At 41.4% G+C, this 12,996-nt stretch overlaps 1 protein-coding gene across 1 annotated transcript in view; it reads right to left on the reverse strand.

The window, feature by feature from the left end:
• Positions 1–12,996, reverse strand: part of ADCY2 (adenylate cyclase 2) — a 399,704-nt gene that overhangs the window by 117,427 nt on the left and 269,281 nt on the right. The window contains exon 5 of the mRNA XM_021702488.1: positions 2,587–2,735. Coding sequence (XP_021558163.1) covers positions 2,587–2,735 — 149 coding nt within the window. The remainder of the gene's footprint in view (positions 1–2,586; positions 2,736–12,996) is intronic.

Here is a 12,996-nt window from a genome sequence, read left to right on the forward strand (position 1 = left end):
CCCTCAAAACCCCTCAGGTATTGACTGGACTCTCCGCAATATCCATTTACCATGTCTGCTTCTTTGCTTCTGCTTATCCTGTCCAGGATGAAAATGTCATGTTTTCCTATTTCTTATAAAAATAATTGGTATGCCATGCAATTTATGTATGCTTTTACATTTTTAAGTTTAGGTATTTAAGTTATTTTAGAGTCCTAACTATACTTTGTGAATTTAAATTTAATTTGACACCGCAAATATATTCTAGATGATCTGGGAAGGCGCTTGAAGTTGCTTCTCCTATCCTTTGCCTTGACAGTGTGGTAGTCAGCTTCCAAGATGGTGCCAGAGAGACCCATACCTCCTGGAATTTAACTCTCTTGTATCATCCACACTCCACTGGGTGGGGCTGATCTGTGTCACCAAGAGGATGCTGCAGGAATTACAGCAATGAATTTGCAAGCCTAGATCATAAAAGAACTGCAGCTGGCCCCTGGCTCTGTCTTGGATCCCTTGATCTGGGGAAGCGAGCTTCCATGTTGTGAGGTCACTCAAGTCACCTGTGAGCAGGCTCAGTGATGCTGACCTGAGGCCTCCAGCCAACAGTAGGGACTCCTGCAAACCATGTGAGGAGCCACCTCGGAGGCAGGTCCCCCAGCAGTACCCCGGACACCAAGCCTGAATCCGCATCAAAGACGGTAAGCCAGAACCACCAGGTGAAGCTGCTCTCAAATTGTGACAGAAACTGTGAGATGATGTTTACTGTTGTCTGAAGCCACTAGGTTTTGGGGTCCTTTGTTACTTAGAAATTGGTAGCTAATACAGACAGCACGGGGAGCCTTCATCACCTGCCTGAGGTTGGTGGTACCTTCGGCCATTTTCATCAGGCTCTTTGTTCCTGGGTTATTTCACAGAAACTCAAAGACATTCGGGGACCCTGTTCAGATATGGCTGCATTTATCTTTACATGTGTTAAATACCGCATTTGTGACTTAAAACTCTTCCCTCAGATAGGAGGGATATTGCTGATTTTCAGACAGCTAAGGCTGGAATGGGAAATTTCTAGTATAATACACCTTGTAGGATACTGTGAGAATGTTTCTTCTTTAATTCTTTAGGTGAAACACTTAAAAACCTGAAGGCAGGCCAATGTTTTAAATAATTTTACTCCTTAGCAGGTGCAAATGTCCTTAAATACATTTATTTTTTTAATCCCTCAAAATAGTAGGGACTTAATTTTTTTTTTTAACCCCTGATTCTTCATTTATCCACTGCTTCCTTAGTTCTCACTGATATAGTTTTTTCTATTATTGCTTTCCCAATTTGCATTTGTCACTATACATTTAGCTCTGTGCATGCTTGGGCCATGTTTATCACTAGCTCTACACACCTTTCTTAAAATCTGGGGTCCAAATGAGGTGTATCTTAGCACTTTAGTTAAATTGCAGTTAAACTGCAGTGGTAAAATGGAGTCAAATTTGATTCTTATTAATAAACTTCAAAAATCCTTGAATTGCAGCAACCAGACTGGAAGCTAGGATCATGCACTGGAAAGGATCCGAGCTTGAGAGCAAAAGGCCAAGTAGTCAATGCTCAGCAAATTGTAGTTATATTTGTGGTTGTTGTTCCTGAACTATTGAACCGGGTGGGTAATAATATCAAGGTGGAATGAATGACGTCAGATGCATGAGTTACTTATCGAGAGAACCTAGCAAGAATAGAAAGCACTACTGCAATATAGTTGGATGGATGTAAGAAAAAACCCCCAAAGAAGTGGTATGAAGCTTGGGTTGTCTTGAAGAACAGTGAGGGACCAGGCACCTGGGTCTGGAGGGGCTGTGTTCTGCTGCAGCTGGGAGATGGGCAGCATGGGAGGAAATGCCCCCCATGCTGAAGTGAGGGCCTACACAGTTCCACTCTGGAGGAGAGCTAAGGGAGAAAGAGGCCCCACATAGTTCTCCTTCTGGATCTCAATCTCATGCTCATTACATGTTAGTTTTCCACGTCCTGTGATTCCAGGAATGGCTCCCTGGGAAGCAGATGAGGACGATGGCAGACTTGGAAAGCAGGAACTTGCACTATTAATTAATTAAGGTGCACATCAGTCCCTTGTGATATTGGTCACTGGCTGGCCACACCCCAGAAGCCCATCATTTCTGATAGACAGGAAGTGCTCCCTTCACTGAGGCCCTGGCCCTGCCAAGTCCCTCCTGAGGAATCAGGTTTTGTATCAAGAACCCACTGGCCCTACCTTCAGAATTACCACAGAGCCGAGGGTCCTAGGCTCCGGGGATGCCAGGAAACCTGAACATGGCGTTCCCAGAGAATGGACCCCACTAACCACCTCTCTCTCTTTTGTGACGGAAGGCCAGCCATACAAAGCAGCGCCATGACGGACAACAGAATCCAGTAAAGTGAAGGAGATTCTACTTCCTTATCTTCCTGTGAAGGCCATGACAGGCAGCGGGAGGTGGGGTGGAGTGGGGACTCCATTCACAGTTTCAGAGGAGACAGGATTTTGTGAGACGTGAGCTCCCAGTTACAAATGTCCCTAGGCTGGTGAGCTGCTCCCCGGACTTGCTGAGGAACAAGAACAGAGCAGCGTACCTCACGTTGGTGTGTCGCTTGACATACAGGTTGTGAAAGTTGTTTGTGTTTTCCATCTGGCCGGCTTTTGGGCCCTGCAGCCTCTGGATGATCTCGGCTTTCATTTCCATGGCTATGTGAGCTGGCAGCAGGGAGAGCAGAAGCCGCTCCTGAAACAGGGTGTGGGAGGAAGACCAAAACATTTCAAATCATTACGGTAACATCCAAGTCATCTCTGAAAGCATCACGGATCTGCAGAGGGTCCAAGTGGAGGACTCTTCCAACAAGTTAAAATATGGAGTGTAGAAGGACATGTTGAAAAAGAATTCAAAATTTCTAAGGTCAGCATGTGTTATATTATTTATGGAGTTTTAAGTATGTGTTCTTCAGAGTGGAGAATAAAGGTAAGCAAAGATATTTCCTCCAAGGATACTACTTATCTACTCTGATTTTATTTTATTTTATTTTTTAATTTTTTTTAAAAGATTATTTATTTATTTGACAGAGAGATAGAAGAACACAAGCAGAGGGAGTGGCAGAGGGAGAGGGAGAAGCAGGCTCTGCACTGAGCAGGGAACCCGATGCGGGACTCGATCCCAGGACCCTGAGATCATGACCTGAGCCGAAGGCAGATGCTTAACCATCTGAGCCACCCAGGCGCCCTCTACTCTGATTTTAAAGCAGTAAAGCAGAAATGATATAAAAATGTCAGAAACCTATGGTCAGTCGAAGATAGAAAACACTCATTTTCGCCTGCCTGTTCATTTGGGAGATAAAGTACAAGCTTTATTGCATTTCAGAAAGTCAACAAATATTCCGCACATCCTAAGTAAGACAGTCAAGTATTTTCAAGTATTTCATTTCCTGTGATGACCACCCAAATCCCCTTTAGTGATTCTAAACTATTACAAAGACAGAGTCAGGAATAGCATCTGTAAAATGTCCGGTATAAGAGACTACAGGTGGAACACATGGAAATGATAAATTATGAGCTTTTCTTGTACTTTTGGTCTTTAAATACAGCAAACAGTAGCATGTAACATTACACTTATTTTAATATATGCTTATTTTAGTTAGAGTGACATTTGCAATATTTTTTTTTTTGAGAGAAAGTATCAAAGAAGGGCAATCTTTGAAACTTTGTACTCATCTTTAGTTATTTTAAACATTAATTTATTGTAGCAGTGCCTGGGTGGCTCAGTCGGTTAAGCATCTGATTCTTGGTGTCAGGTTGTGTTCTCAGGGTTGTGAGATCGAGCTCCACGGTGGGCTCTGTGCTCAGCACAGAGTCTGCTTGAGAGTCTCTCTCCCTCTCCCTCTGCCCCTCCTGCTCATGCTCTCTCTCTCTCTCAAATAAATAAATAAATCTTTAAAAAACTAACTTATTATAGAAAACACCATATTCTTTAGGTATTGTGCATTGAGCATCGTTGATTAAAAAACGTTTATTGAACTAAATATTTTCTCTGTCTTGCACATTTTCTGTCTCTTTTTTCTTTCCTTCTTATTCATTCATTCATTCTTTCATTCTTTCTTTCTTTCATTTATACGGACAAAGTGATAAGAGAATACAGGGGAGGAGAAGCTGGTCTTTGCTCCCAGGTTTAACAGGGCTGGTATCGCTTTGGGCTAACCCTCAGGGCACATCATTTTGGTGGCTGCGGGGAACATCCACCGAGGGAGCAGAGGGAAGGCCTGGAGTGCATCCTGATGAAGATGCAAAGACCCTCCCCAGCCTGCTCCGGCAGGAAGAAACAGGTGCAAAGCTAATAGGAGACCGAGTGGGTACCTATGGGGGGATCTCAGTGCATGGTAGAGTGTTTCGCCAGGAACTGGCATAACTGAGTGCTGGTCATTTGTTCCATCATTCATTAATTTATTCACACATTCAGAAAACACCCATCATTGCCCATTAAATGCCAGGCCCCATAATAAGCACTAATGTTAGATGCAAAGAAGAGTAAGTCAACATCCCTGATATCATGTTGTTCATAATCCATCAGGGAGCCCACACACAGTACAGTGCCATCAGATGAAACTGGAGGAACAGGCTGGTGTTTGAAGGAAGGCACATGCCTGAGATGTGGGAAAAGAGGAGGGAAACGAATAGTCCAGGAGCACCTGCTTTTCATGTGAAACAAATGAGTCAAAACAACACCCCTATTTGATTAGTACTATCACCAACCTCTTTGCAAAAAGAGGCAGTTGGGTAGATGGCAAGGTGCTAACGGTTGTCATAACATAAGTGCTGATACTGATATGACAAAGGGAATTTTATTCTTACTTAAGAGATTAAGAAGACACTTCTTATTTAATAATTATGTTCTTACTTTTGTTAAATTCCCCTTGAAGTTTCCATTTAATTAAAATTAAGAAATGGAAAAAACGAAAGTATTTAATATTTTAAATGTCCATATATACATCTGAGAAAATATAAATTAATATTAATTTGTATAAAATAATGAGGATAGTGTCCTGGGTGATCTAAAATATAACAGAAATTAAATCTACAATGGCATTAACACAAAAAATGAAGTGAGAGTAAATGGAGTTAAAATGTTCTGAGGTCCTAGGATTATATGGGAAGTGGCGAAGGTAATAATTTATAGTAGAATGCAGTAAGTCAAGAATGGATATAATTTCTATATTAGTAACAAAGAATGAAAGGATATATGACTAGCAATAAAAATGAGATAGGAATTCTTATTAATCCAAAATAGTCATAATGAAGAGTCAAAGAAAACTTAAAACAGATGAAACAAGCTGAGAATAAGTTATAAAATGGCTACTACTGGCCTATTATATCAGAAATTACATTAAGTGTAAATGAACTAAATACTCCAATTACTTGACTAATACTGTCAGATTAGATTTTTAAAAAGACAAAATGTAACTCTACTCACAATAAGCACATCTTAAATATAAGAATACAGAAAATAAGATACCAAAAAAAGATAAATTATGAAAACCTTAATGAAAAGAAAGCTGGTGTAGCTAAATTAATATAAAATAGACTTTGTAGATATTTCAGTCTTCAGGGAAAGGATGGACAAGTCCACATATTTTCTAGAATTTTTTTTTTTAGAAATTTTTTTTGAGAGGAGTAAATAATAGTTTTTGCTATGGACATTGGACATACATCTTCAAATGTGGTTCCTTTCACTCACAGAAACTGGTGATATAAAAGGAAGTAAAGGGGGGCCTTGTGCATTGCTTTATTGCTCAACTCCTGGAGGAATTCCTGGAAAAGAATATTTGCTCTATAGTTATTTGTTGAAAGAATGAGTGACCTACTATGCATTTTATCTGGGACACATCAAAGACAAATCTAATTTCAAAGTTTCTGTTCACTGTCAGTGGTGACCAGGGTGGGGACCTGGGGACCTGGTTAGACAGTGCTCATGTTTTAAAGTCATATTAATGAAATTTTTGATCACAAATAGCAGGCCTAGGCACAATCCACACTAGTGGTGTTCACACAAAGGAAAACTTGACTATTCTACAAAATAAAGGTAGTGATTACTTTGGGTTTTCCTCTCTGGAAGACTATCACACTGTGGTTATGGGCCCAGGGAATGGAGGGAAAGAGTGAAAGACTCATGCAGAGGGAGGAGAGACCCCAGTTTCCTATCAACAGGCTGCACCTACGGAGAAAGAGCACATTCCAAGTTCCCCCATGTTGGGAAATGGCTGGCAAACATTGGTAACCACTTGAAATTACATTCTGATTTTATTCTGATCCTAAGCTCAAATTCCCTTCTGTTATTCCCCAACTTTCACTAATGATCTCTCACAATATAACAGCATCATGTTAGTTTAAAGTGAGGAGGTGAGTTCAAATTTTGGACTTAAGTAAAATGCTGAAAGAGTAGAAAATATGCCTGACTGTGTGAGACATCTCAGCAGGCAGCCAGGGGCCAGGATAAGCAACACCAGGAGGATGGAAAATACTGAATTCAATAATGGAATAAAAAAGCAAGTAATATTTGGGTTTAGTAAAGAAACAGGTAGCCCCAGAAAAATGGACCCATCTGGAATTCAGAATACCAAGAAACTACTAATGACATGAAAATAGACGTTCAAATTTAAAACTTGAAAAGAAGTCTGTGTCCTTGTTATGCACAAATTGAGAGGTTGGTTTATTTGTTTGATGGCCTGGTGGCGATACAAGTCTGTTCTCTCTCCGATCTAAGAACCCGTGTGGAAAGATAATGGGATTTATGTTTTTTTTTTTTTTTTTGAAGATTTTATTTATTTATTTGACAGAGAGAGACACAGCGAGAGAGGGAACACAAGCAGGGGGAGTGGGAGAGGGAGAAGCAGGCTTCCCGCCGAGCAGGGAGCCCGATGCGGGGCTCGATCCCAGGACCCCGGGATCATGACCTGAGCCGAAGGCAGACGCTTAATGACTGAGCCACCCAGGAGCCTCCCCCCACCCTTTGTTTTTTTTTAAAGATTTTATTTAAGGGATTTATGTTTTAAATAAATGACAAACCCTTTTGAAATCTTGATATCAAGACTCATCTATTCATCTTTTGCTACCCATCCCCCAAATACATAAATTTGCTTCTTATCTTGAATTCTTCCGTGTGCTGGCCTTTGTGTCCAATAGGATGGTTAGACATCTGAGAAGTCTAAAAGTCATAAAACACATGATATATCCAAGGAAGTATTTAAGATAGATGGACTTTGTCCCTTAAAGTTTGGGACTGAGTTCCACTAAGGCAACATTTACTTAAACCCATTTCCACAGGGTTTGAGCACACTATACATACTAAGGAACACTGTGTGCGATGGTCACTTTCTGTTTATTGATTGATGTATTGGATAGTTGGGTATAAGACCAAAATGTTATAAAGGAGTCATTATGTTAACAACCTATTTCAACAAATAGGGGAAATCTAGTGAGGAATGTGTGAAATTGCCATCAACAATAATCAGGAGGCCTATCTGCTCATACTCTCAGATGTGAATAGAACAACCCTGGACAGGAGCCAAGGGAGGTATAGTGCTCTGAGATGCCACCAAATCTCTGTCATCATCAAAGCAAGTAGACACGAGCTATGAATTTGTGAACTTCTGAAACAGTAACAAGGAATGTTAGCATATACAATGTAACAGATTATAAATCTAGACCTAGGCTATCTTTTTGGAAATCCTAGTGGAATCTGTGTGTCTACAGAGAGGTCTGGTTATTGGCTTAATTTGATTAAAACCAAGTTTGTATTCTTTCTGATGGTGATGAATGAGTCAAGGGCCGTGACAAAATAGAATTCACCAGGCCATAATCCTCAGTTTATAGCGTTCTGCTCTATTATCTTACGATGACTACCTGTGTGCATGGATTCTGTGCAGTCTTCTGTAGGATTTGAAACAATCAGTAGCCCTTCCCATTGTTTACACTCACTTCTAGTCATGCTTCTTGTGGCCGGTGCTGTCCTATCCATGTTCCCTCTGCCTTCCTTGGAGGTTCCCTGCAGCTTATTCCTTACAGTTTCATGGGTCTCAACCAATGAGGGAGTAACTGATGGATAAGTACCCCAGCTCTGGCATCCACATCCCTCAGCAGGAACATCTGAGCATGCACCACATTTCCCACTGCGGGTCTCCAGCAAGACTGAGCCGCGAATGCCACCAGTGCCTCCTTCCAATAGCTTACCTCCCTCCCCGATCCACTCCCTCACTCTGCTACTTGTAACTACCCTCCAACTAAATGACTCCACCCAGATCCTTGTCTTAGGGTCTGCTTGGGGTAAATCTAACTGAGATCTTTCCCTTCTCTCCTCCTCATATATTCTGTAATAAGAATAGGCTAAATCCCAAAGTTAGCCTTTCTTCAAGGACAGAGTCCATGAACACAAAAAGAAGAATCCAATATAGTAATTCTCTTTCAGGCCCATAGCTTCATTTAATGACCAAATGTAAATTATGATCTTTATTTTAGACTCAAATGTAGTTGGATGACTGGCTTTTTATAGGTAGTTTCAAAAATACAAGATGTGTGTGTGTGTGTGTGTGTGTGTGTGTATACATATGCCGTATAAGCCAAAATTTTCTTTCTTTTTTCTTTTTTTAGTGTTCAAGAATCCATGTGAATTTAGACTGGAATTGAGATTTTAGTAACAGCCAACCAGACAAATTAAAGAACATGAGGCTTCCTTACTACCATGCTGTTCTGGCACCAGTGAGTGGAAGGCAGAACTTCTGATTAGAGCTCATGAATGGGGTCCTTGCTTTGGGGTCTGCACATGTCCTCTTGGTGATGACAGCATTGGGCAAGAGGGTGAGCCTCAACTAAATGCCTGTACTGAAATCTGTAAATCAGTACACTTTTAAATTTATCTCTTTTTCCTTTACAAAATGCTATACTCTGCAGGAAAAAAAAGCCCCATATTATAGCACACGTGATAAATTTCAACTCGATTCATAATCTGACAAGGTTAATATTTCCATTAATATTTCAGGTTTTTGCTAATGTAGCTGTGTGCCCTGCCAAATTATCGGAAAGTGACCCACAAATGTAAGTGCTTAATATACCGGATGTAACCTAGCTACACTCTCCCTCCAAGTACACTGGAAAAATTCCTTAAGGGGATTTCTGGAAAATCAAGTTGTCATTAGATTGACTGATGCATACCATTATTACTTCTTTCTCTTCCTAGAAAAGACTGTGTAATGACAGAAAATCTGACTAATTCTAGCTTATTCAAAGGTTATCTGATAAACAACTTGGCCTTGATTTGAGGGGTCTATCTCAACACATCCTTTTATTAAACCTCCAATTATTATTCATTAGCATTTTTTCCCTAGAATTTGTTCTTTTAAATTGTGCCTCATAGAAGAGCTACAGAGTTAGTAAATTTCAATGCACTGTTGATCAAAGTGTAGGACATTTTGAGCTCCAAAGTGTTTCTAATATAATGAAACAAAGCAGATATTATAACTTTCTACTTTTATGCTAGCCTGGAGATTATTTTGGTTGATAGGAAAATCCAATTTAAGCAAAGAAGACTTGTACTTAAATTTTGAGCTAGGATATGATAATGCATGTGATGCCTTGTGCCTTCAATAAGCCATGCATGTAATAAGAATTAAAATCCGCTGAATTTTTCAAAGGAGAGGAAGACAGTGACATGCTCCTTTTGCAAGATGGAAAATTTTTTTCTCTTTCAAAATTCTTATTTCTATTTTGTTATTTTAAATGGCAATTCAATTACATCAGGATGCCAAACCAATGCAATGAACAGAAGGGATATTGTTACAAATGTTTCTCCTCCCAACAGAAAGTAGCTATCAGAATGGAAGACACCAGATCCCTAAGCAGCCACAGGGTTACATGTGGTGCTAAGGAGATAGATGATGTCATTCAATACTGCCCTGCCATATGAAAGGACAATGTGTCCATTCAGGAACAAATGCTGAGAACACCGTACTCAGAAAACACCTGCCGGGGACATAAAGATATGTCAACACCTTCCCCAGATCATATCTTCTCTTGCAGCCAGCTTCATGTCTGTTGGTCTCAGAAAATAAGCATCCTCCATTGGCACCAACCTCCATCAACAGCACATCCCCAAAATTAAGTTCTAGTAACAACTGCTACTGTTGCTATTTCCTGTTGTTAAATTTAGCTTGTTTTGTTTAGGTTCCTCCTTAAAAATCCTGTTTCACATCAATTAACCAGAACACACTGAATACTCTTAATATTTTAAAGGTCTTGTTTCATCTTTTTATGATTTTTACAAAAAATGCAGTCATGAAATGGATGTATGAAAGAGAGTAGCAGCACTTTGTAGCAGAAACCACACCAACATGGAATAAGATGTGGGTTCCTAATCTTTTTCAGCCACTATCTAGAACACCTCAACCAAATCACTCCAGCCTTTGCGTCCCAGTTTGGGTGTCTAAAAAATTTGTCTATTGAGCTAGGGGAGCTGAAGGTCTCCATGTCCATGTGAATTCCTAGAATTTGATGGAACCACAGGAGGCCCTTTCCAGAATTTACTTCTCAGTGGTTTGGAGTTGGGCAATTGGTGACTCATAGAGGAAAGAGCCCCAGTGCTCAAATCTCAATATGGTGGCAAATACTGTCAGAAGGACAATGAAGAAGGAGGGACCACTTGGAATCTTGACAATGGAGACAAGAGGAGACTGAGGCTGTGCTAGTTCTTGAAGAGTGACTTCAACGAGGGGGAGGAGGATGAAGAAGGGCCAGAAGTTCTCGTGTGCCATATTAACGGCCCATGTTGGCATACAGAGGGAAAGCCTGCCTGTTTATACTCCACAGTCTAGGAAAACTGGAATGCTTTGTGCAAATTAAAACCAATACGCACTCAACGAATCGCCATTTCCTTTTACAAAACACTAAGTCCTTTCGTTACATGCTTATATTGTTGCCTCATTTTACAACCCTGGTCACAGTCAATCTCATTTGAATGTAAACATTTTCTACCAAAATAAGGGGCAAGCTAGGTATAGGTCTCATTCAGAGGGGTGCAGTGAGGTGGCTGGTGTTCACCAGGGAGTCAAGACCAACTAGAACTTGTGTCTCCCGACTTCACGGACCAGTCTTTCCACTCGCTCTGATTTTCGAGCTCAATGAGATGATGGAGACGCTTTTAGAGCACACATCATTAATAGAGGGTACAAGAATGAAATTATCACTCTCATGTGATGACTCTCTAGTTCAGAGAAGTTGGAGAACAAAAGGGCCAATCAAGTCAAAGTATAAACTGTGTTTATAGTCATGGGGGACGGTAAATGGGTACTTCTAGACTTGAACTGTTTACAATCCACTGTCAATTCAATTCTCAAAAATAGAGCTTCTGGTGAGAAAAAAAAAATCACTGATAAGGTAGAAATATTCAGTCCTCAGGTAGACAATATGGAGGTCCTAAGATAAGAGGCACAGCTCTGTTCCCTCGACCAGCCTGCAGGGCAGGCCACTGCACACAGCACCCAGAGCAAGATGGCAGGAAGGGTCCATGAGGATCATAGGCACCTCTCAGGCTCGTGCACCCACATGGTCTGAGCACAACACAACTCAACACCAGTGCTGCTGAATCACCCAAAGGAGATCTCATCATGCAAAGAGACCTCCATTCTCACACAACATAAAGTAAAATAGTAAAGTGCTCCAGAGTGGTGTTAATTCTGGTCTGATCGGCCTTTCAGAGATCATCTGCCCACAGGCAAGGAACACCATCCAGCCTGGAACAGGTGAAGTTGGTTGAAGAAAAGAATGTGGAGAAAATGTGTAAAGACTGACCACACTTCTGGATTTTTTTTCTTTTTGGGGTGTGGGGGCAAAAAAACCCCATGATGTACAGGTGGCCGGAAGATTTCTCCTGAGAAGAAGGAAAGGTGGAGATGCCAATAATACTGTGGATGGAAGAAGATAACAAGAAATAAAAAGAAGTTTTGTTGGAATTGACTTGAGGAAAGATTACAAGGAGTAAAATGGAATAATTTAATGTTCAGATGCAATCCCTCAATGAACCCACACGCTAGAGACGACTAGATACCCAAGGCAGTTCTATGCACGAAACACTCGCAGTACACTGAATTATTTTTTTTGAAACAGGTGTTGACCCTTTCTTTCCTTGCCCTCTTCACTGTAGGCTTGGCCATGGGCCTCAGTCTGACCAGTGAAATGTGAGCCAGCATGATGTGTGCTCCTTCTACACACAACTTTAAGAGCCAATATGGGGCTCACCATGTTCTTGTTTCCCTCTGCTGTGGGGACCAGCAGTGTCCCCGGTAATGGCTGCTGTAAGCCCGGGTCCCATGCCTGGCACAAAATGGCAGCCCACCGATACTGGACAAACACCAGTGAGCAGGCATTATTGCTGCCAGCCACTCTGACTTGAGGGCGATTTCTGCCACAGCCCAGTCTAGCTCTTGAGATAGATATAACACTGCAGGGCCATGTCCGCCGCCCCACGCGTTCAGTCCTTGTGTGCACAGGATTTTCAAAGCGTGGAACATTTCAGTACCAATCTGTGTTTCTTTTTTCTATGATAAAAAACAGGAATGACACGTCTAAAAGATGTTTTTCTAACTAAAGGCTGAAGTCATCAGAATCTACCTATTCTTCGTGGCGGCAGATGTCATCCTGCACACAGAGCGTTGTGGTGGTCTCTATTCTCCTATCTGGGGTGTCCTGGCTGAATACAAAAGCTATGGGCTTTCCTCAACCAACCGCATGTCCCCATATTCAGGGACGTTGGCAGTGCAGGGTTTCACAGGGACATTCACAGCATCGGCCGGGACAAGGACAAGTACCCCAGTCTGTCTACTAGGCGCCAAGTGAGGTCCTTGCCTGACGGAGGTGAGCCTGCAGGTTCACTCTGCTTAATCCCTTGGCAGATGGGATCCTAGTGTGGAGTGGCCTGCTCTGCCTGAGCCTGGATGCTCGGATTTATGAAACCA

Source organism: Neomonachus schauinslandi, chromosome 7, assembly GCF_002201575.2.
Source record: "Neomonachus schauinslandi chromosome 7, ASM220157v2, whole genome shotgun sequence".
NCBI lineage: Eukaryota > Metazoa > Chordata > Mammalia > Carnivora > Phocidae > Neomonachus > Neomonachus schauinslandi.